Source organism: Rhinoraja longicauda, chromosome 20, assembly GCF_053455715.1.
Source record: "Rhinoraja longicauda isolate Sanriku21f chromosome 20, sRhiLon1.1, whole genome shotgun sequence".
NCBI lineage: Eukaryota > Metazoa > Chordata > Chondrichthyes > Rajiformes > Arhynchobatidae > Rhinoraja > Rhinoraja longicauda.
The window spans coordinates 1910854-1936996 of NC_135972.1; the positions used below are offsets into that span (position 1 = coordinate 1910854).

Sequence of the window (26143 nt, forward strand, 5' to 3'; positions counted from 1 at the left end):
CCATCACGGGTACTGACCTCCCCACCACACACTGCCTGGTCCATCACAGGTACTGACCTCCCCACCACACACTGCCTGGTCCATCACGGGTACTGACCTCCCCACCATTGAAGGCATCCTCAGAAAGGCAGCCAGTATCAAAGACCCACACCACCCTGGCCACACTGTCATTGGGAAGAAGGTACAGGAGTCTGAAAACCATGACCAAATTAGTAGAGATGTCAGGGGTTATGGGGAGAAGGCAGGAGAATGGGGTTAGGAGGGAGAGATAGATCAGCCATGATTGAATAGTGGGGTAGACTTGATGGCCTTATTCTACCACAATTCCTTCTGACCACCAGGTTGAAAAACAGATTCTTCCAAGCAACTATCAGGCTGTATGGAGTATACTTCATTCAACTTTTACATAAACACTGCCACATTAACAAAGCTATGGCACAACTAATGGCACAGTAGTGCAACTCCAGAGACCCGGGTTCGATCCTGACCTCGGGTGCTGTCTGTGTGGAGTTTACACGACCTCCCTGTGGACTTGCGGGTGCTCCGGTTTCCTCCCACATCCCAAAGACGTGCGGGTTTGTAAGTTAATAGTCCATCTGTAAATTGTCGCTGGTGTGTAGGGTGCAGGTGAGGTAGCGGGATAACACAGAACTCGTGTTTCAAGGTCAGTTTATTGTCACCTGTACCAAGGTACAGTGGAATTTGAATCACCATATAGCCATACTAATAACAAAGCAACTGGAAACACAACTACATAAAAGTTAACATAAACATCCACCGCAGCAGATTCCCCACGTTCCTCACTGTGATGGAAGGCAATAATGTCCAATCTTCATCTTTATTCTCCCGCGGGGTGGTCGAACCATCCGCGGTCGGGGCGGTCGAACCATCCGCGGTCGGGGCGGTCGAACCATCCACGGTCGGGGCGGTCGAACCATCCACGGTCGGGGCGGTCGAACCATCTGCGGTCGGGGTGGTCGAACCATCCGCGGTCGGGGTGGTCGAACCATCCGCGGCCGGGGTGGTCGAACCATCCGCGGTCGGGGCGGTCGAACCATCCACGGTCGGGGCGGTCGAACCATCCACGGTCGGGGCGGTCGAACCATCCGCGGTCGGGGCGGTCGGAGCCCCAGCGTCCTGGAGCTCCTGAAGTCGGTGTCTAACCAGGGACCGCGAGCTCCACAATGTTAAGTCCTGCAGGCTCCCGCGGTTGGAACTCCTGAAGTTGGTCCCCAGCAGAGGCCGCCAGCTCCACGATGTTAGGCCACAGTGTGGACGGAGATACGATACGGAAAAAATCGCATCTCCGCAGAGGTAAGAGATTAGAAAAGTCCCTCCCCCCCCCACATAAAACACGCTAAAGAACACTAAAACATACATTTTGCACATACTATAAAACAACAAAGAAGGAAATGACAGACAGACTGTGGGCGAGGCAGCCATTGCTGGCGCCACCCGGTGGTTCGTGTGAACGGGTGATTGATGGTTGGCGTGGACCCGCTGGGCCGAAGGACCCATTTTCCATGCTGTATCTTTCAATCAATCAGCTGCAGTTAAATTATTATTTTTTAATTGATTAAACATACCCACCACCCTCTGAGGGGAAAAGTTGCCCCTCAGATCCTTATTAAATCTTGCCCTTCTCACCGGTGCGGCACGGTGGCACAGCGGTTAAGTTGCTGCCTGACAGCGAATGCAGCGCCGGAGACTCAGGTTCGATCCTGTCTACGGGTGCTGTCTGTACGGAGTTTGTACGTTCTCCCCGTGACCTGTGTGGGTTTTCTCCGAGATATTCGGTTTCCTCCCACACTCCAAACACGTGCAGGTTTGTAGGTTAATTGACTGGGTAAATGTAAAAATTGTCCCTAGTGGGTGTAGGATGGTGTTAATGTGCAGGGATCGCTGGGCGGCGCAGACCTGGTGGGCCGAAGGGCCAGTTTCCGCGCTGTATCTCTAAACTAAACTAAACCTTAAACCGATGTCCTCTGGTTCTTGATTCCCCTACTCAGGGTACAGTTTCTAATGTTATCTTCGAATACTGTCTTTGCGCGGTTGTTATGCTGCAAGAAAGAATTCCATTGTTATGTCTTCGGTCCATATGACAATTAAACGCTCTTGCCTTGACTGCCGAGCACATTTTTTGAGAGCCAAATGGCTGAGGAAGTTTCAGGAATGAGGGGGTGAGCCTCCAGCCAGCGAAAACACACAGGCAGCAAGCAGCTAAGTGCACGCATTAAAAATAAAAGATTCATTTAAATTACAAGTCTCCAAAACTGCAGCAACGTGGATGTGATTTAAAAAACTGCTGAAATAAAAGCCAGATGGTGGAGATTTTGAAGACGAGTTGTAACATGCAGAGTGAGATTCGTCCACCAGAAATGAATGGTTCCAATTAGGTCCAGATGCGTGCGAGTGTGTGTGTGTGTGTGTGTGTGTGTGTGTGTGTGTGTGTGTGTGTGTGTGTGTGTGTGTGTGTACGTGTGTGTGTGTACGTGTGTGTGTGTACGTGTGTGTGTGTGTGTACGTGTGTGTGTGTACGTGTGTGTGTGTGTGTGTGTGCGTGCGTGCGTGTGTACGTGTGTGCGCGTGTACGTGTGTGTATGTGTGTGTGTGTGGGGTGTGTGTGTGTGTTTGTGTGTGCGTGCGTGTGTGTGTGTGTGTGTGTGTGCGTGCGTGTGTGTGTGTGTGCGTGCGTGTACGTGTGTGTGTGCGTGTACGTGTGTGTGTGTGTATACGTGTGTGTGGTGTGTGTGTGGGGTGTGCGTGCGTGTGCGTGTATGTGTGTGTGTGTGTGTGTGTGTGTGTGTGTCTGTGTGTGTGTGTGTGCGTGCGTGTACGTGTGTGCGCGCGTGTACGTGTGTGTGCGTGTATGTGTGTGTGTGCGTGTGTGCGTGTGTGCGTGGGTGTGTGTGTGTGTGGTGTGTGTGCGTGTGTGTGTGTGTGTGCGTGCGTGTACGTGTGTGCGCGCGTGTACGTGTGTGTGCGTGTATGTGTGTGTGTGCGTGTGTGCGTGTATGTGTGTGTGTGAGTGTGTGCGTGTGTGTGTGGGTGTGTGTGTGGTGTGTGTGCGTGTGTGTGTCTGTGCGCGTGCGTGCGTGCGTGTGTGTGTGTACGCGTTTGACTCATCCCGTACACAGTGAGGTAAAACTGCACCAGAATTGTTCCCCACATCACCTCGGCCCGCACAGTTAAAGACTAATGCAAAATGCCGCAAGCCACATTTTCGGCTTCGAATATCTGCAACAGACATTTCAAGCTGTAAACGTGGCTCGCAGCATTCGAAGAAGGGCCTCGACCCCAATCGTCACCCATCCTTTCTCTCCCGAGATGCTGCCTGACCCGCTGAATTACCCCAGCATTTTGTGTCTGCCTACAGCTTGGAATAACAGTCCTTTAAAAGCCTGACAGGCAGAGATATAATTACACAGCGCATTTACAACGCAGATACCATTAACATTTAGCACAAAAACAGCGGCTCACAGGTGAAAATGGTCCAGCTGAAACCTGACGACCCAGATTGCAGCTGCGACTGAACTTAGAGTCAGGGGTAAACAACACAGAAACAGGCCCTACAGCCCAACCTCTCCACGCCGACCAAGATACCCCATCTACCATAGTCCCACCTGCCCGCATTTCACAAGTTCAAGGAGTAGAATTAGGCCATTCGGCCCATTGAGTCTATTCCGCCATTCATTTCCCTGCCTTCTCCCCATAACCCTTGACACCCGTTCTAATCAAGAATTTGTCTATCTCTGCCTTAAAAATATCCACTGACTTTGCCTCCACAGCCCTCTGTGGCAATGAGTTCCACAGATTAACTACCCTCTGACTAAAGAAATTCCTCCTCACCTCCTTTCCAAGGAGGCCCCACATCCCTCCAAATCTTTCCCATCTGTGTACTTTACCAAGTGTCATTTAAACACAGTTATTGTACCAGCACTTCCTCTGGGAGCTTGTTCCATGTACCCACCACCCTCTGTGCCAAACATGATGCCAAGACCAACTGCTATCTGCTGGCACATTACCCACATCCCTCCATTCCCTGCATATCCATGCGCCTATCTACAAATCTTTTACATCCCACTAACGTATCTGCTTCAACCACGATCTTAGTTTTTTCATCCTGGGAAGAGGTTTTGATTGTTTACCCTATCTATGCCTCTCCTCGTTTGAAATACTTCTATCAGGTCTCCCTGCAACGCCCAGGGCTCCAGAGAAAACAATCCAAGTCTGTCCGCCCGGTAGCTAATACCCCTTAATCCAGACATCAGTCAGGGGAACCTTCCTCCAGGCACCCTGTCCAAAGCCCCCACATCCTTCCTGTAATGGGATGACCAGAGCTGCACACAATACCCCAGTAACCAGTCCTACAGAGCTGCATTATGACTGCCTGACCCTAATACTCAATGCCCCCACCTATGAAAGCAAGCAGACCATTTGTCTTCTTTACCGCTATCTACTGGAGTTGCCACTTTCAGGGTGTTATGGACTTGGACACAAGATCCCTCTGTAAGGTCATAAATGTGAGGAGTAGAATTAGGCCATTCGGCCCATCGAGTCTGCTCCGCCATTCATTCGTGGCTGATCTATCTCTCCCTCCTAACCCCATTCTCCTGCCTTCTCCCCATAACCTCTGACACCCGCACTGATCAAGAATCTCTCTCTGTGCTGTTGTTCCTTTATTTCAGAAGGGAAGGCAATGCTGTTAAGGGTCATGCCATTATTGTATATTTGCCTCTTATATTCAACCTCCCAAAGCACCACTCCTCACCCTGCTGGGATTAAACTCCACCAGCCATTTTCCACCCATTTCTGCTCTATACTCCGCTGTATAGTTTGACAGCTTTCAATAGATAATAGGTGCAGGAGTAGGCCATTCGGCCCTTTGCGCCAACACCGCCATTCACTGTGATCATGGCCGATTGTCCACACTCAGTACCCCATTCCTGCCTTCTTCCCATATCCCTTGACTCCGCTATCCTTAAGAGCTCTATCTAACTCTCTCTTGAAAGCATCCAGAGAATTGGCCTCCACTGCCTTCTGAGGCAGAGAGTTCCACAGATTCCTCGACATCAGCAATCCCAGTGTCGTCTGCAAACTCGCTAACCAACCCGTCTACGTCCAAGTCATTCATACATACACTACCCGAGGTAGAGGTCCCTGTGAAACTCCACTGATCACAGACCTCCAGCCTGAATATTTTCCTTCCACCACAACCCACTGTCTTCTATCAGTAGCACAGTTCTGAATCCATACGGCCAAGTCACTGTAAATCCCCTGTATCTTAATCTTCTGCATCAGCCTCCCATGGAGGACTTTATCAAACGCTCTCCTAAATAAAATCCATGGAGACACAGACCCACGCCCCACCCTCAAACGCTCAATCAAGTGAGTGCGACACACCCGTGCGGCCATGTACAAATGTGTACATCTCTGGAGATGCTGCCTGTCCTGCTGAGTTGCTGCAGCATTTTGTGTCTACCTTCTGCCATGTACAAAGCTGTGCTGACTCTCCCTAATTACACTCTTCCAAATGGGAGTAAATCGTATCCTGAAGAATCCTCTCCAATAGTTTCCCTACCACTGATGGGGGAGGCTCACAGGCCAGTCATTCCCTGGATTATTCCTACTTCCCTTCTTAAATAAAGGAACAACATTAGTTACTCTGGGAATTCTGCCTGTAGCTAGAGAAGACACAGAGGTCTTTGTCAAGGATCTGGCAATCTCCTCTCTTGTCACTCTCAATAACCAGGGATAAATCCCATCAGGTGGTGGGGATTTCACCATCCCACTGCTCTCCGAGACTCCCAACATCACCACCACCTTACTCCCAACCTGCACGGTGGCGCGGCGGTAGAGTTGCTGCCTTGCAGCGAATGCAGCGCCGGAGACCTGGGTTCCATCCCGACTACGGGTGCTGTCTGTACGGAGTTTGTACGTTCTCCCCGTGACCTGCGTGGGTTTTCTCCGAGATCTTCGTTTTCCTCCCACACTCCAGAGACGTACAGGTATGTAGGTAAATTGGCTTGGTAAATGTAAAAATTGTCCCTAGTGGGTGTAGGATAGCGTTAATGTGCGGGGATCGCTGGTCGGCGCGGACTCGGTGGGCCGAAGGGCCTGTTTCCGCGCTGTATCTCTAAACTAAACTAAACCTGCCCCTGCATATGAGCATTCTCCACTCTGATCTCACTGTCCTCCAGGTGTTTCTCTGTGGCAGTGGCTCCCTCCATTCCCTGAACATCCATGTGCCTGTCTACAAACCTCAAATCCCACGGTGGTATCTGCCTCCCGCCTCCCGCCTCCCCCCTCCCCCCTCCCCCCTCCCCCCTCCCGGCCCTACAACCATCCACCATAATGACCTTTCAGGACCAGATATTAAATGCAGTTCACCCAAACACTTCCATGAAAGAATGTTTTTACAAACTTGAACACCAACCTTTAGTGTTCAGCAAAGCTACAAGTTATTTCAAACTAGTCCGATACAACTTTCATTTGATACCGGAAACCTGCACGTACTGTGTGATCATTCATCTGTAGAAGACTCATTCTGATATAGATTTGAACATTAAATAGGAATAGATCTATGAAACATGCATTAAATAAAGCACAGTAGCATTGCCTCAAAACGACAGGTCATTGTAGGAAACATGTTCCCCATGTTGGGGGAGAGTACAGAACCAGGGGTCACAGGTTAAGAATAAGGGGTAGGCCATTTAGGACTGAGATGAGGAAAAACCTTTTCACCCAGAGAGTTGTGAATATATGGAATTCTCTGCCACAGAAGGCAGTGGAGGCCAATTCACTGGATGTATTCAAGAGAGAGTTAGATTTAGCTCTTAGGGCTAACGGAATCAAGGGATATGGGGGAAAAAGCCGGAACGGGGTACTGATTTTGGATGATCAGCCATGATCATATTGAATGGCGGTGCTGGCTCGAAGGGCCGAATGGCCTACTCCTGCACCTATTTTTCTATATTTCTATTAGTAAGACTTTAAGATGCAAATTGAAAATGCACTGAATGTAGCTAGAAACCATTCCACTTAGGAAAAGAGCTCTCTCATTTTCCTGCAACTCCTGCCAAAGTACACGGCTGCCAGAAATATGGTAAACATGTTCCAGGATAACGAAACATTCTCTTATATAATGGAAAACATCTTCCATTACATGAATTGTTTCAAATCAAACTCTGCTAACTTAAACACTGAGTTGAGATTCACCTTTCACCACCAGGGAGCGGGCTTATTTGAAGCGTGTTATAGACAAAACTGCACCCATGAAGGGCAGCACAATGGCGAGCTGCTACCTCACAGCACCAGAGATCCAGCATGGATCTTGACCCCAGGTGCTGTCTGTGTGGAGTTTGCACGATCTCCCCGTGACCGCGTGGGTTTTCTCCTGGTTCTTCCCACGTCCAAAAGACGTGGGGATGTGTAGGTTAATTGGCCCTCTGCAAATTGCCCCTTGTGTGTAGGAAGTGGATGAGAAAGTGGGATAACATGGAACTAGTGGGTACGGGTGATTGATGGTCGGCTTGGACTTGGTGGGCCGAAGAGCATGTTATATGTTCTGAGCAATCGAATACAAAGTCTTTTACAAAATCTCTCCAAAAAACTGGAGAAAGAAAATGTTCAACATCTAGAATAATGCTGTCTATTCCACCAAACATAAGATCACATCCGCATAAAAACATCCATATATGTGTTCTCAAAGCCCAATTTATAATTTTAATAATACTTTATTCATAGACCACAGATGAGCCCTCGATTACATAAATGTATAAAGGTCACTGCAAACAATTAGCTACCTTCTTTACTGAAATTCCAGTAACATATTACTGCCTAACATGTCACATTACATGCAAAGAAATATATAATCGACAAAAACCAATGTGAATATTCAATCTTAGTTTTCATTTATTTAAAACTTACTTCTACTGGGACTTTACTTGTGTTTGCTTACGTTTAGTTCAATTTAGTTTAGCTTGGAGATACAGCGCAGAAACAGGCCCTTCGTCCCAACGAGTCCACATCGACCAACATTCCAATTCCCCGCACACTAACACTCTCCCACACACACCAGGGACAATTCACAATTTCACCAAGCCAATTAACCTCCAAACCTGCACGTCTTTGGAGCATGGGAGGAAACCGGAGCACCCGGGGAAAACCCACGCAGGTCACAGGAAGAACGTACAAACTCCGTACATACAGCACCCGTGGTCAGGATGGAACCCGGGTCTCTGGCGCTGTGAGGCAGCAACTCTACCAGCTTATGCTTCAATCTAAAAGGTTTGCTATAAACCAAAGGGAAGTGAGAGATGTGTTTTACACAATTACATGAAAACCTCCAAGTACTATGCCTAGTTCTTCAGTGATCTGAATATAACAGCTCCAATTAACTCTAGATCACAACATATCTAGCTGGGTTTTTGTTTTTGCAGTTAGATCTAATTTTCTAATTTCGGAAAAACTCACCGTGAAGTTCCATCGAAGTTTGATTGGTGAATGAAGCTCAGCTTAGCATCAGCCCAGTATAACTTTTCTTCTTCATAATCCAGCGTCAGTCCATTTGGCCAGTAAATATTGCTGTCAATGATAATCGATCTCTTTGTACCATCCATTCCTGCCCGTTCAATCTTTGGCACTTCACCCCAATCTGTCCAGTACATGTACCTAGCATTTTAAAAAAAGATCGATCATTTTAAGATTTTAAAACCAACTTTAACATAAACTGCAGGTTTACTGAGGTGGGGTTTTTTTGTACGCAAAAAAGATGGCAGCATGAATGAGCAGTAAAAATACATATCACACATATTACATGCCCAGAAAACAACATCATGGTGTTTAACTCTTTGTTTAGAGGTTACACTGACATCACCAAACACTAAGCACAGCTTTACTCAGAGTTCAAATGAGTGAATAATTTAAATATATATATTTCTAGACAAATGGAACATCATTCTTCATTTATAAAGGAACAACCTGTAAACTTATTTGGGAATTTCTTAAATTTCAACAACAAAAACTTGTGAATAAATTGTCAATGCAATGCAATGAGTTGCTGCAATCCATCTGAAGCCAATGAAAGGGCGGTCGGTGTGTCATCCCAAGGAAGAGAGACTCAGATTCCTTTCGAAAAAATTAAACTAAAAATGGTGTGAGAATTAACTGCAGATGCGGGCGTACACTGAAGATAGACACAAAATGCTGGAGTAACTCAGCAGGTCATGCAGCATCTCTGGAGAGAACGAACGGGTGACGTTTCAGGTCGAAATCCTCTTCAGACGTCTCGACCCAAAACGTCACCCATACCTTGTGTCCAGAGATGCTGCCTGGCCCACTGACTTACTCCAGCATTTTGTAAAAATTAATAATCATTATTTTCCAAATATTAGCATTTTCTGGTCAGATTACAGCACTGGAACTGAATCCATCAAGGCTTCTTGCCCTTTGCTCTACCTATTGTACTGGAGTTTGACTTGATTGTATCTATGTAGAGTATTATCCAATCTGTTTGCATAGCATGCAAAACCAAGCTTTGTACTGTGCCTCGGTACAGGTGACAATAATAAACCTCAACAAACCGTTGCAGATTTGTTTAATTCCTGCTCCCACACTCGACTGCAAAAAAAACCCCGGCAAAGTGCATCCGTTTTTGCATCTTCCCAACTATTCCATTCCTCAACCCCATTAACTTGGATCGTGGTAACATGTTACCCTTCACTTAGTTTATAACTTTGACTATTGCAGAAGGGGTTTGTTCTACATAATCTGCCACAAAATGATGTATGATCATAAGGTCAGAGTGATAGGAGTAGAATTAAGCCATTCGGCCCATCATCTCTACTCCACCATTCAATCATGGCTGATCTATCTCTCCCTCCTAACCCCATTCTCCTGCCATCTCCCCATAGCCCCTGACACCCGCACTAATCAAGAATCTATCTATCTCTGCCTTAAACGTTAACGGTGTTGAGAAATGGAATAGTTAGCAGCATGTAAAATCAGATGCACCTCAGCTGAAGATGCGAAGACAAAACCAGCAGGCGATGCAAGGAGGATAAACGCTATATAAATGTAATGCATTATTATTATTATTATTATTAAACATCGACACAAATAGAAATGTAACATTAAAATGCTATTCATAGGCAAGAGGAATAATCAACAAATGGATTTCAGCCTGGGTAATTGCAAGTCTATCCACTGCAGATCCACAAAGGCACAGATTAGAGCAGATCCCAAACTCAAAACAGCTGGGAGCAGTGGAGGTTTAAAGAGAGAGTAGTGCAAAATATCACAGAAGGGGTCACAAATCATCAGAGGGACAAACATAATACAGGGGGTAGACACAAAATGTTGGAGTAACTCAGCGGGTCAGGCAGCATCTCGGGAGAGAAGGAATGGATGATGTTTTGGGGTGGGTCCCTGTCCCCACCCCTGACATCAATCTGAACAAGGGTCTCGACCCGAAACGTCACCCATTCCTTCTCTCCAGAGATGTTGCCTGACCCGCTGAGTTACTCCAGCACTTTGTGTCTACCTTTGATTTAAGCCGGCATCTGCAGTTCTTTCCTACACATAATGCACAGGGTTATATCTGTTGCTATTCTCCCTGCTTCTCAATGTCTGCAGATTAAAATATGGAATTTGAAACATTGATTTAACACGCTCATTTTGTGCAACAAAATTTGAGATATTGAAATAAACTTTAAAAGGAATATAAACAAAGCAACTTTTTAAATGACGGTCAGTAACGCTGAGCAAGTGGGGTTGCTACTTGCTACTCGGAGTGAGAGTGAGGGGAGGGAGACTTAGTTTCGTTTAGTTTATTGTCACATGTACCGAGTGAAAAACTAACCAGCCAGCGGAAAGACAAAACATGATTACAATCGATCCATTTACAGTGTAGATACATGATAAATGAATAACGTTTAGTGCAAGGTAAAGCCAGCAAAGTCCGATCAAGGATAGTTCAAGGGTCACCAAAGAGGTAGATAATAGTTCAGCTCTGCTCTCTGGTTGCAGTTGGATGATTCAGTTGCCTGATAACAGCTGGGAAGAAACTGTCCCTGAATCTGGAGGTGTGCGTTTTCACACTTCTTTACCTTTTGCCCGATGGGAGAGGGGAGAAGAGGGAGTGGCCGGGGTGTGACTGGTCCTTGATTATGCTGCTGGCCTTGCCGAGGCAGCGTGAGGTGTAGATGGAGACAATGGGAGGGAGGTTGGTTTGTGCGATGGTCTGGGCTGCGTCTGGAATCTGCAGCAATTTATTGCGATGAGAGTGAGGGGCTGCACACAAAGTGCACCCTTTCACCCTGACCGCGGGTGCTGTCTAGACGGAGTTTGCACGTTCTCCCCGTAACCTGCGTGGGTTTTCTCCAGGTGCTCTGGTTTCCTCCCACACTCCAAAGACGTGCAGGTTGGTAGGTTAATTGGTTTTGGTATTATTGTAAATTGTCCCCAGTGATTGCAGGGACCACTGGTCGGCACGGACCCGATGGGTGGAAGGGCCTGGTTCCACACTGCAACTCCAAGCTAAACTAAGCACGGGGTCACGGTGAACACTCACGAGCCCATGGGCTGGGCAGTGATCCCTGGGTGAGGGGGGGATGTCAGGTCAGGTGTAGAGGCTGTGTGCTGCAGTGCACAGGGCCTGAAGTCCACAACACACTGAAGCAAGCTGTACCTCACTCCACAAATGCTGACCTACCATCAGCCTCACCCACCCCAGCACAACCTCTGCTGGAATAGAAATGAGGGCAACATGGAACACACAACAGTACAGGCTGTAGTCCACACGCTCCAACCGTGGCCTGCTGACTTTAACATCAAGGAGCTCGCAGTCTTGGTTTGAGACTATAGTCGGGAGCTCCAAGCTGCACGAGGTTTGACAAGCCCTGACCCGGGGTAGATGGCCCGGCGCGGGGGAGCTGAGGTACCCCCTTCCCCCGATGCAGGAGCTTGATCACCCCGACGAGGAAGGCTCACCGCCGGCTACGGGAGTCAATATCACCCCGTCAACGGAAGGTTCGAGGCCCCCGACCGCTGGAGGACAAAGAACGGAGAGATTGAACTTTTGTTTCACCTTCCATCACAGTGAGAAATGTGGAGGAGTCACTGAGGTGGATGTTCATGTTAAATTGTATTGTGTGTGTCCTGTTGCTTTTTATTGGTATGACTGTACGGCAAATGACATTCCTCGTATGTTGCAAAACACACTTGGCTAATAAAGTATGATTGTGATTATGATGTCCACACCAACAGGATGTCCAGTTGGGCTAATCCCCTCTGCCTACACATGATCCATTCCCTGCATTTCTATGTGGCTCCATTGTAATCATATATTGCCTTTCCGCTGACCAAAAACTTTTCACTGTACCTCGGTAAACTAAACTCAACTCTTAAACACCTCTATCGTATTTGTCTCCACTGCCACCCCTGGCAGCCCATTCCAGGCACCCTACATTCCTCGCGTATATTAAACCTGCCTGGCACATCTCATTTAAACTTTGCTCTTCTCACCTCAAAGCTATGGCCTCTGGTCATTGACATTTCCACATTCTGGAGAAAACCATTCAGACTCTCCATCTTATCAATGCGTCTCAATTTTACTAACTTCTAGGACTTGGAAATGTTAAAGAATAGGCAACGACTTTTGTTAAAATAAAGGGACTGGAGCACCTGGTAAAAGTAAATCAAGTTTTCTTTTTACAGATTGGGTATTAAAGTAGAGTGTGTAGGAAGGAACTGCAGATGCTGGTTTACACCAAAGATAGACACAAAGTGCTGGAGTAACTCAGCGGATCAGGCAGCATCTCTGGAGAAAAAGAGTAGGTGACGTTTAGGTCAGGACTCTTCCTCAGACTGAGAGTAGAGGTGGGGAGGAATAAACTGAAGGCGAGAAAAGGCCAGAATAAGTCAGGGTCGGGCAGTAGATGACCTCAGGAAGGGTGGAGCCCACAATGGCCCATTGTTAGCTGGGGACATTGGCTTAAGTGTGAAGCACCCAATGTTCCCCTTTGAGGTAGAACTCTATGACCAGAGAATGCTCCCTCTTCCTCAAATTTCCTGCAAACAGATGGCCAACCACATGAAATAATTGTGAACAAATAATACTAAATGAAGAGGTGTTTCACGCACTTTCCTCATTGAGAGATGGAATCCTCTTCCACAAACACACAATCTGCAGTTTCCAGGTCATTTATAAAATGTTCAAAACGCAAAAGCGTCTTTCATAATTTAAAATGGAATCATGTTTCAACTTATCGACTTTTATCCCAATGACTGTAATGAATCATTTAGATTTTATAACACACTATTGATGCGCTATGATTAAACTGCCAATAGACAATACTGATGCTTATTAATGATAACGAACTAGAACTACAGGCCAGAGGACAGGTCCCGACCCAGAATATCATCTCTCCATTCCCTCCACAGATGCTGCCTGCCTTCACAAAACCCCGGACAGAGTGGATGTGGAGAGGATGTACCTTTAGAAAGGAGATGAGGAGGAATTTCTTTAGTCAGAGGGTGGTGAATCTGTGGAATTCATTGCCACAGACGGCTGAGGAGGCCAAGTCAGTGGATATTTGTACGGCAGATATAGATAGATTCTTGATTAGTATGCGTGTCAGGGACTATGGGGAGAAGGCAGGAGAATTGGGTTAGGAGGGAGAGATAGATCAGCCGTGATTGAATGGCGGAGTAGACTTGATGGGCTGAATGGCTGAATTCTGCTGCTGGAGCTTATGGCCTTAGGAGCACCTCACCCCAGTCACTCTGTCCTTCAGCCCTGCTCAATAACACCACACCTTTCACTCAGCTTTTATTTATCCAAATCCCTCTAAAAGCCTGCAATAGAATGGTCTCGACCCAAAACCTCACCTATCCATGTTCTTCAGAGATGCTGCCTGACCCGCTGAGTTACTCCAGCACTCTGTGAAACGTCACCTATCCATGTTCTCCATAGATGCTGCCTGACCCGCTGAGTTACTCCAGCACTCTGTTGTTTTATTGTGCATGTCTTTATTAAGTTCATAAGTTCTCGGAGAAGAGTTAGGCCATTCCACTGTTCAAGTCCACTCCGCCATTCAATCATGGCTGATCTATCTTTCCCCCTCAACCCCATTCTCCTACCTTCTGCCCCTAACACCCGCACTCATGAAGAACCTGTAACCACTGATCCACCTCCTGTACTCAGCCTGCCACTAGTAATGGCCTGCTCCTACCCACCCTCATCTCTCTGCCCTGCACACCCCTTCATCAATAACTATCCTCATTGTATCTTGCCTCTCCTCTACCATCTGACAAAAAAATGCCTTGCCTCAAACATTTCTCTGTATTAAACTCCATCTGCCACACATCTGCCCATTCCACTGTGGCCTATTCATAACCTACCACAATTTATTACTATTCTCTTCAAAAACTCAAAATACTGCCAAGTTTTATGCCATCTGTAAATTAAAATAAATTGTGGCTTGCAGGGCTGATAACATATATAACATATAACAACTACAGCATGGAAACAGGCCTGTCCGGCCCTACCAGTCCACGCCGACCATTCTCCCTGACCTAGTCTCATCTACCTGCACTCAGACCATAACCCTCCAATCCCCTCCTATCCATATACCTATCCAATTTACTCTTAAATAATAAAATCGAGCCAGCCTCCACCACTTCCACCGGAAGCCCATTCCATACAGCCACAACCCTCTGAGTAAAGAAGTTCCCCCTCATGTTACCCCTAAACCTTTGTCCCTCAATTCTGAAGCTATGTCCCCTTGTTGGAATCTTCCCCACTCTCAAAGGGAAAAGCCTACCCACGTCAACTCTGTCCGTCCCTCTCAAAATTTAAAAAACCTCTATCAAGTCCCCCCTCAACCTTCTACGCTCCAAAGAATAAAGACCCAACCTGTTCAACCTCTCTCTGTAGCCTAAGTGCTGAAACCCAGGCAACATTCTAGTAAATCTCCTCTGTACCCTCTCCATTTTGTCGACATCCTTCCTATAATTTGGCGACCAGAACTGCACACCATACTCCAGATTTGGCCTCACCAATGCCCTGTACAATTTCAACATTACATCCCAACTTCTATACTCGATGCTCTGATTTATAAAGGCAAGCATACCAAACGCCTTCTTCACCACCCTATCCACATGAGATTCCACCTTCAGGGAACAATGCACAGTTATTCCCAGATCCCTCTGTTCCACTGCATTCCTCAATTCCCTACCATTTACCCTGTACGTCCTATTTTGATTTGTCCTACCAAAATGCAGCACCTCACACTTATCAGCATTAAACTCCATCTGCCATCTTTCAGCCCACCCTTCCAAAAGGCCCAAGTCTCTCTGTAGACTTTGAAAATCTACCTCACTATCAACTACTCCACCTATCTTAGTATCATCTGCATATTTACTAATCCAATTTGCCACACCATCATCCAGATCATTAATGTAAATGACAAACAACAGTGGACCCAACACAGATCCTTGGGGCACTCCACTAGACACTGGCCTCCAACCTGACATACAATTGTCAACCGTTACCCTCTGGTATCTCCCATTCAGCCATTGTTGAATCCATCTTGCAACCTCACTATTAATACCCAACGATTTAACCTTCTTAATCAACCTTCCATGTGGAACCTTGTCAAATGCCTTACTGAAGTCCATATAGACAACATCCACAGCCTTGCCCTTATCAATTTCCCTGGTAACCTCTTCAAAAAATTCAAGAAGATTAGTCAAACATGACCTTCCAGGCACAAATCCATGTTGACTGTTTCTAATCAGGCCTTGATTATCCAAATAATTATATATATTGTCCCTAAGTATCTTTTCCATTAATTTTCCCACCACAGACGTCAAACTAATAGGTCTATAATTGCTAGGTTTACTTTTAGAACCTTTTTTAAACAAAGGCACAACATGCGCAATGCGCCAATCTTCCGGCACCATCCCTGTTTCTAATGACGTTTGAAATATTTCCGTCATAGCCCCTGCTATTTCTGCACTAACTTCCCTCAATGTCCTAGGGAATATCCTATCAGGACCTGGAGACTTATCCACTTTCATATTCTTCAAAAGTGTCCGTACCTCCTCTTCTTTAATCCTCCTAATTTCCATCACTACTCTACTTGTTTCGCTTACCTCACATAATTCAATATCCTTCTCCTCGGTAAATACCGAAGAAAAGAAATTGTTTAATATCTCCCCCATTTCTTCCGGCTCAGCACATAGCTGTCCACTCTGACTCTCTAATGGACCAATTTTATCCCTCACTATCCTTTTGCTATTGACATATCTGTAGAACCCCTTGGGGTTTACTTTTACATTACTTGCCAAAGCAGCCTCATATCTTTTTTTCGCTTTTCTAATTTCCTTTTTAAGATTCCTTTTACATTCTTTATATTCCTCAAGAACCTCATTTACTCCCTGCCGCTTATATTTATTGTATATCTCCCTCTTTTTCCGAACCAAGTGTCCAATTTCCCTGGAAAACCATGGCTCTTTCAAATTATTATTCTTTCCTTTCCACCGAACAGGGACATAAAGACTCTGTACTCTCAAAATTTCACCTTTAAATATCCTCCATTTCTCTATTATATCCTTTTCATAAAACAACAATTTCCATTTCACTCCTTTTAAATCCTTTCTCATCTCCTCAAAATTAGCCTTTCTCCAATCCAAAATCTCAACCCGTGGTCCAGATTTGACCTTCTCCATAATGATATTGAAACTAATGGCATTATGATCACTAGACCCAAAGTGCTCCTCAACACATACCTCCGTCACCTGACCCATCTCATTTCCTAACAGGTCCAACACTGCCCCTTCTCTGGTAGGCACCTCTACGTATTGCTGCAAAAAACTATCCTGCACACATTTTACAAACTCCAAACCATCCAGCCCTTTAACAGAATGTGATTCCCAGTCTATATACGGAAAATTGAAATCACCCACAATCACCACTCTGTGCTTACTACTAATATCTGCTATCTCCTTACATATTTGCTCTTCCAATTCTCGTTCCCTATTTGGCGGTCTATAATACACCCCTATAAGTGTTGCTAAACCTTTCTCATTTCTGAGTTCCACCCAAGCAGCCTCCTTAATCGAGCCTTCTAGTCTGTCCTGCCAAAGCACTGCTGTGATATCCTCCCTGACAAGCAATGCAACACCCCCACCTCTTGCCCCTCCGATTCTATCACATCTGAAACAATGAAATCCTGGAATATTTAATTGCCAATCGCAACCCTCCTGCAACCATGTTTCACTGATCGCCACAACATCATACTTCCAGATGTCAATCCAGGCTCTAAGCTCATCCACCTTTCTTACAATGCTCCTAGCATTAAAATATACACATTTAAGGGACCCATCATTTCTTATTCTCAGTTTATTTCTTTTCCCTTCTTTCTCTCCTACATATTGGGTCTGAGTGTTTTGAAAGATGTCTTTTTCCCCCCCATTCTCCCTGCCCCCCCCCCCCCCCCCCCCCATCAGCCCTGTTGCCCGATCCATGGTCAGATGGGGTGGAACAACATCAGCATGGAAATGTCAATGGGCTGTCACAATTGGATAAAGTTTCTTGGTCTGGGCAAGGCTGCCCTGTGGACAATGTCAGGAAGAGAAAAACAAGATCCAAAGCAAACTCAGAGAACAACGTTAGACTTTACTTTAGACTTGAGATACAGTGCGGAAACAGGCCCTTCAGACCACCAAGACCACGCCACCCAGCAATCACCCCGTACGCTAGCAATATCCTACACACTCGGGGCAACTTACTAGACACAAGACGCTGGAGTAACTCAGCGGTCTGAAGAACCTGGTATGAAGAAGGGTCTCGACCCATTCCTTGTCTCCAGTGATGCGACCCGTCCCGTTGAGTTACTCCAGGATGGTGTCGACTTACGGTGTCAACCAGCATCTGCAGTTCCTTCCTACACTTACCGTTTTTAAAAAACTGAATCCTATTAACTTACAAACCTGTACGTCTTTGGAGTGTGGGAGGAAGCCACATACACGTGCGTGTGTGTATGTGTGTGTGTATGTGTGTGTGTGTGTGTGTGTGTGTGTGTGTGTGTGTGTGTGTGTGTGTGTGTGTGTGTGCGTGAGTGTGTGTGTGTGTGTGTGTGTGTGTGTGTGTGTGTGTGTGTGTGTGTGTGTGTGTGTGTGTATCTGTGCATGTGTACATGTGCATGTGTGCGTGTGTATATGTGCGTGTGTATATGTGCATGTGTGCGTGTGTATATGTGCATGTGTGTGTGTGTATATATGCGTGTGTGAAGTAAATGCGTGGGGCACCCACACACACACACCACGCAGAGAGAGGGTGGGTGGGGGACTGGAACAAGCTGCCAGGGGTGGTGGTGGAGGCAGGTACATTTGCAATATTTAAGAGGCTGATAAATAGGCACATGGATATGCAGGCAATAGAGGAGTCTGGATCATATGCAGGCTGATGAGATTAGTCTCACTTAATTTCTTTGACATGGACATTGTCGGCCAAAGGACCTGTTCCTGTGCTGCATTATATTCTTTGTCCTAAAAGCAAGGTTCCAATAAGCAGTGTACAAAACCCCAGCACAGAAACAAGCCCTTCAGCCCAGCCCATCTGTGCTGACCAAAATGCCCCGTCTCCTGTCCCATTTGTTTGACCTACATATTTATTTTTCATAGCAATCCCGTTTCAGTTGTCTTTCAGTGCACCAGTCTGGGTTCAGTGCCAGAGTAAATTAGACACCTTGGAATGCCTTCCCCGGCTATGTGCATGGAGTAATTACTGAAGTCAGGGAGGAGGCAGCCGAGGTTTGTCCGTGATGGTGAGAGTCATGGGTTTAATCAGCAGAGGCCTGGGGGCAGTGCAGAGACTGGGTGCTGCTGCATCAGGCAGTATCAGGGTGAAGGACAAGCTGTCAAACCGGAGAGAGCAGAGTAAGTCCTCCTGCTCCGCACCTGAAACGCAGCCTGACAAGGACTGCCCCGGGCCACCACGGGAAGAAGGCCGAGGCACTTCCAAACTCACATCACCATGATTAATTTGGGCAGAAACTCAAGGAACTGTGCACAGGAGTTTATGTTCCCTCCAGCTGCTGACCTACGATTCACTCTTAAGGAAACACAAGGACGGAGGTATACGACTGACAAACGTTCCTCGACAAGAGTTGGAGGTACGAGCAAAAATAAAAAAGCCCAAGAATTACCTCCCTCGACCAACATATTCGCAGTTGCAGCCCAGTCCGTCACACAGACCTGCCATCTACACTCAAGGCCACACTGGGAAAGTAGCCAATCAATCAAGGACCACTCACACCACAAGCATTCCCCCTTCTCCCCTTTCCTGTCAAGCAAACAGTACAGAAACTTGAAAGCGCACACCACCAGACTCAGGAACCACTTCTGAATGCTCCTTCCACAAACTAGGGCACTGTCTGGTTCACCAACCTACCCCACTCCAGACATTGGACTTTTTCCTCTGGAACTGGTGCGCTACAATGCTGAGAACTAGATTCTGCACTCTGTATCTTCCCCTTTGCTCTACCTATTGTACTGGAGTTTGGTTCAGCTATGTATTCTGATTTGATTGGACAACACACAGAACAAAGCATTTCACTGTACCTCAGTACACGTGACAATACTAAACAACCATTCACAAGTTAATCTAATCAGGTAAATTTAACTCACACGATTACTACAAGATGTATTGGGATAGTAAGACGAGAAACAAAAACATAGATTGTTCCTCTCAAGATGGGAAAGATTTTAGTTTAGAGGAACATGCCCTTCGGCCCAGCGAGTCTGTGCTGACCACTAACACTACCCTACGCACACCAGGGACAATTTACCATTATTCCACAGCAATTAGCCCACAAACCTGTACGTCTTTGGAGTGTCGACCAATGTGCTGATCAATTTCACAACGAACTGCGTTAAAATGGGTACAAATCCATGCAACAAGTCAGAGATCACCCCAAGAAAAGATCTCAATAATGTTCTAAATGTGCAACCTAGATCGTGACGTTTCATTGCAGCAAGTGTAAAAGTTTACATCTCCTTGCGAACACAAAAAGCCACCACAAGTTAGAAAGGCCCCCTTAAGAGTGAGCTGGTTTCAGTCATCAGTAACATCAAGATTCTCTCCTCAGCAGTTCCAAGCCAAATGGTTTTGATTAAATATGAAAAAATAAAAAGTGTAAGCATGACAAGAGATTCAATCTTTGGCTCCTATCATATATATTTTTTAAATATAAAGAATCACGCATTAAAAAGCACATTCATGCCTTGCTTTGTAGCTTCCGAATGAAGGCAGCCCCCAGAGTCCCACGGTAAGCACATGCCCTGCCGAAGCCCACACTGTTTAGGGAAAGAAAACTGCAGATGTTGGTTTAAATCGAAGGTGGACACAAAATGCTGGAGTAACTCAGCGGGTCAGGCAGCACCTCTGGAGAGAAGGAGTTGGTGACGTTTCGGGTGCGGGACAATGACCCGCTGAGTTACTCCAGCATTTTGTGTCTGCCCACGTTGTTTTGTCAGGAAGAGTGGAAGGAGTGATGGTGTGGAGTGCCAGTACATGTCTACGCGACCCAGGTACACGCTGTCAACATGATCACTGCTATCGCAACATCTTGCTGCCATTTCTACTTCATATTTCGAGGCCAGAAGTCTCTGGCAAACCTTGAAACAGTTTTTTTTTTGGAATAGGATTCACCAACAGAATCTGGGCCCACATTTTTCCAAATAAATACAACATCAACATGTTGCTACTTAAGAAGAAATAAAGTGCTGGAGTAACTCAGCGGGTCAGGCAGCATCTGTGGAGAACATGGATAGGTGACGTTGCACAGAGTGCTGGAGTAACTCAGCGGGTCAGGCAGCATCTCTAGAGAACATAGATAGGTGACGTTTCACAGAGTACTGGAGTAACTCAGCGGGTCAGGCAGCATCTGTGGAGAACATGGATAGGTGACGTTGCACAGAGTGCTGGAGTAACTCAGCGGGTCAGGCAGCATCTCAGGAGAGAAGGAATGGGTGACGTTTCGGGTCGAGACCCGTTTAAAGAAGGGTCTCGACCCGAGACGTCCCCCATTCCTTCTCTCTTGACATGCTGCCTGACCCACGAGTTACTCCAGCATTTTATGATACTCAGGAACAGCATGTTTCCAGCAACCATTAAGCTCTTGAACACTGCACGACCCTGACCTCAACGATGGATGCATCTTATCTTTGGTGTTTTTGCACCAATATTGGGGTTATTATTTCTTCGGATATTTGTGGTTATTATATACTATCTGTGTACCTGCTATGCTGCTGTAAGTGTGAATCTCGTTGTCTCATTGTCAGCACAGATGACAATTAAATGCTCTTGAATCTTGGAGACCAACACAGTGTGACTGAGTTAGCTGTTAATTGAATACTTCTGCTCAACCCTGCAGATCACGGGCAAAGTCGAGAGCGCTAGTCAACACAGGTCCCAGCTCCGAGCCACCCACAGCCAGTCCTCACAACCAGCAAGCAACGTCCTGCCAACAATTACAACAGCGTGCCAAACACAACTCCAACTACACTGAAGAACAAACATCGCCTCATCAAAATGAAAATCTCGTTTCATGAGCGTCTTTCAGGGCAGTTGGTTTGGAACTAACTATGACCTGTCTTAGACTCATAGACCAACACAGCATGGCAAAAGGCCCTTCGGCCCACATTGTCCATGCTAACCAAGTTGGAGGCAATTAATAGACACAAGGGGTGTCACGGTGGCACAGTGGTAGAGCTACTGCCTTACAGCACCAGAGACCCAGGTCCGATCCTGACTACAGGTGCTGTCTGTACAGAGTTTGTACGTTCTCTCTGTGGGTTTTCTCAGAGATCTTCGGTTTCCTCCCACACCCCAAAGACGTACAGGTTTGTAGGTTAATTGGCTTGGTATCAATGTAAATTGTCCCTCGTGTGTGTAGGATAGTTTTACTGTGCAGGGATTGCTGGTCGGTGGGCCGAAGGGCCTGTTTCCGCACTGTATCTCTAAACTAAACTAAACAAGGAGATGCAGATGATGGTTTACAGAAAAAGGCAACCCCTGTTTCCCAATACATTGTGTAGATGCACAAAGTCCCGAACCCAGATTAGGGGAATCGATGACCAAAGCACATAAGTTTAAGGTGAAGGGGAAAATATTTAATAGGAATCTGAGGGGTAACTTTTCCACACAAAGGGCGGTGGGTGTATGGAACGAGCTGCCAGAGGAGGTAGTTGAGGCTGGGACTATCCCAACATTTAAGAAACAGTTAGATAGGTACATGGATAGGACTGTTTGGTAGGGATATGGGCCAAATGCAGGCAAGTGGGACTCGTGCAGCTGGGACATGTTGGCCGGTGTGGGCAAGTTGGGGGGGAAGGGCCTGTTTCCATGCTGAATCACTCTGTGACTCTATCCATCCCACCAGTCCACCCCTTGTACATTAACCAGGTGCCCGTAACTGAGGGAGCATCTGGAATATCAGAGAGCTTACCCCGGTCATAGAGATAAGATTGAGGGAGCACAATCTCAGGACAAGGTTTCTGGGACCTCAGTAAATCACAAAGTGCTGGTGGAACTCAGCAGGTCAGGCAGCATTTGATAGACGACGTTTTGTGTCACTGCAGTAGCCTGAAGGATCAGTCTACAGTCACCTGAAGAATGTCTCGACCCAAAACGTCACCTGTCCATGTCCTCCAGAGATGTTGCCTGACCCGCTCAGTTACTCCAGCACTTTGTGTTCTACACGCAATTCCAGCATCTGCAGTTCCTTGTGTCCTATCTCTCTTCACTCTTCAGTATAACTCTATGAGTAGGAAAAAAACTGCAGATGCTGGCTCAAATCGAAGGTAGACACCACATGCGGGAGTAACTCAGTGGGTCAGGCAGCATCGCTGGTGAGAAGGAATGGGTGACGTTTCGGGTCGAGACCCTTCTTCAGGCTACACATTTTTCCTGCACATTTTGCCGCTCCACTGCCAAATCTCCTCAAGGTATGTCAACTGTGAAGAAGTTCTCCTCCTCTCTCCGACGAGAGTTCAGCATCAGTCTGAAGAAGGGTCTTTTCCCTGAAACATCACCCATTCCTTCTCTTCCGAGATGCTGCCTGACCCACTGGGTTACTCCAGCTTTTTGTGTCTATCTTCAGTATAACACTATAATTTGAGTACAATCTTATTTGCAGTGGTGGGGTCAATTACAAGTGGCGCTGGAATTGGCTATCATTAAGAGCTCTATCTAACTCTCTCTTGAAATGGCCATGTTATTTGTGTGTCTTAGTGTTCAGCCATAAGATAGGCTGAATACGGTTCCATCCGCAATGGAGTAGAGCTGAATCGGACAGTCCGCTAGCTTGTGGAAGAATTGAATTGAATTGAATACATTTTACTAGCCAAGTATGTACACATACAAGGAATTGTAGAGGGTTTAGGAACACCACACGCAACTTTTGACTGGAACAGATTCATCCCCCTGGAGAGATACTTGGGATCGATTTCCTGCAATGCAGGGAGAGGATTTATGAGCCTGCGCTCAATGGAAGTTGGAATGAATTTCAAAAGGGATTGCTGAGGCTGCCAAGAATGTTTCTTGTGGCTTTGAGGGGCCAGAACCAAGGGCATTCTAACAGGGTAAGGGGTGAGATTAGGAGAGTGCTTTAGAATTCACTGCCGGAGAGAACCGTGCAAGCTGAACCCACAAGCACGGCGAAGGCTGAGAATGCGAGGTTTTTTTTTTTTGACATGAAAAGGTAATCAAGGGATATGGGGATCAGGCAGGATCAACCATAATCATCCTGAATGTAGGAAATTGCCCGAGGGGCCTTCTGAGCAATCCTGATGCTGCATCTTTTTTTCTTGCCCGCGCCGAGCATAATAATAGTCTGAGATTACAAACAACGGCATCATCTTCATTGCCTGGTGGTACCTGAGAGAATAACTCTCTGGAAATCAAAGCACATAAGATCACGCCTCTCATCAGTCATTAGGTTAGTTAATTAACATAGAACAGAACAGGCACAGGCCCTTCGGCCCGCAAAGTTTCAGGCAAAGACAGGGTCGCCAACTGTCCCGTATTAGCCGGGACGTCCCGTATTTTGGGCTAAATTAGTTTGTCCCGTACTGGACCGCCCTTGTCCCGTATTAGATGGGGTTGCCAATTTCCTCACTCCCAAATAAGGGGCAACGGGTGACGTCACCGCTCCACGCCCCACGAGACCTCACCCCATGTGACCTCACCCAGCCAGGGGCCACGTGCTCCCGCTCCACCAATGGCGGATGCCATTGGTGGAGCGGGAGCACGTGGCCGCTGGCTGGGTGAGGTCACGTGGGGCGCGGGGCGTTGACGTCTCCTTGTCCCGTATTTGGGAGTGAGGAAGTTGGCAACCCTAGGTGAAGATGATACCAAAACCAACTCTTATCTTCCTATCAACAAGCCTCTTGCCTCCACCACCTCCCCAGGCAGCACATTCCGGGCACCCACCAACACCGTGTAAACATTTTGTCCCACACATCTTCTTGAAACTTTGCCCCTCTCACCTTAAAGCTGTGGCCTCTAGTATTTGATTGTTTTCCCACTCTGGGGAATAGCTTCTGCCGGTCTACCCGATCCATGCCTCTCATAATTCTTCCAGGGATGACCAAATGTTTAAAATTCTTCATAGTATTTTCTTATTATGTTTTAGCATTTTGCCACTAAATGTCACTCAGCTACACAAACATGAAAGCATCATTCATGCAGCTCGACACAGATGACCAAATCTGCACCAAACTCAAACAGACCAGGAGCAGACGAGGGCATTCCATTCACTTTGAGATACCAGCCGCCAAGACAGATGTGTGTAGCAATTCATTCTTCCCTCACACAGTTAAAGCATGGAGTAGTCTTCACCCCACTATAGTTACTCAACCACACACAACTACATTTAAGGCAGCTCTTCTTCTCCAGGAAGCCCTTCTTTTTCAGTCAGAGAGTTGTGAATCTGTGGAATTCTCTGCCTCAGAAGGCAGTGGAGGCCAATTCTCTGAATGCATTCAAGAGAGAGCTAGATAGAGCTTTTAATGATAGCAGAGTCAGGGGGTATGGGGAGAAGGCAGGAACGGGGTACCGATTGAGAATGATCAGCCGTGATCACATTGAATGGCGGTGCTGGCTCGAAGGGCCGAATGGCCTCCTCCTGCACCTATTGTCTATTGCTTAAGTCCATACTCCGCCACCTCCAGTTTAAATTCCATCTGGAATATTTTGGAGTACCAAGAACTAAAAACCTAGACAGCTTCTGCCCCTGTGTTATCAGGCTTCTGAACTGCATGTTATGTTAATTCTTCACGTGTGTAAATTATAATGTTTGATTCTTAATTATTTACTTTGTGTCGTGTTGTTACTTGCGCGCAAAGTACCAAGGCACATTCCTTGTATGTGTACATACTTGGCTAGTAAAATTTATTCAATTCAATTCAATTCTTCCACAAGCTAGCGGACTGTCCGATTCAGCTCTACTCCATTGCGGATGGACTTTGTCTGTGGAGCTGATGCGCTACAATGCTGAGAACCATATTCTGCACCGTATTCAGTGTATCTTATGGCTGAACACTGAGACACACAAATAACATGGCCATTTCAAGAGAGAGTTAGATAGAGCTCTTAATGATAGCGGAGTCAGGGGGTATGGGGAGAGGGCAGGAACGGGGTACTGATTGTGGATGATCAGCCGTGATCACAGTGAATGGTGGTGCTGGCTCGAAGGGCCAAATGACCTACTCCTGCAGCTATTGTCTATTTTATTTATTTCACATTGCGATGTGCTATATTAGCCACACCTCCTGTCAACTGAATCAATGCAGACCAAGAGGCAATGAAGTCTGGGGTAATTAAAAGTAATTTTACTGACATTTAATTGACAGTTTGCAATCGTCAATGGATTGGGCATTTGTCCCGATTAATCGTGATTGGAATTAATGCGCAAGGAATTGTAATATCGTTTCTTCATATATTTTGTATCGCCCTCTATCAAATAAAGTACAGATGCTCCTCGAGTCACGATGCTTCGACTGTACGATGGTGCAAAAAGCGATATACATTCAGTAGAAACCGCACTTCCAATTTTGAATTTTTCCCCCCGGG

At 46.4% G+C, this 26143-nt stretch overlaps 1 protein-coding gene across 2 annotated transcripts in view; it reads right to left on the bottom strand.

The window, feature by feature from the left end:
- lrp6 (low density lipoprotein receptor-related protein 6) overlaps positions 1-26143 on the bottom strand; it is a 130709-nt gene that overhangs the window by 70971 nt on the left and 33595 nt on the right. For both annotated transcript variants that reach the window (XM_078416729.1, XM_078416728.1), the window contains exon 3: positions 8476-8673. In XM_078416729.1, coding sequence (XP_078272855.1) covers positions 8476-8673 — 198 coding nt within the window. The remainder of the gene's footprint in view (positions 1-8475; positions 8674-26143) is intronic.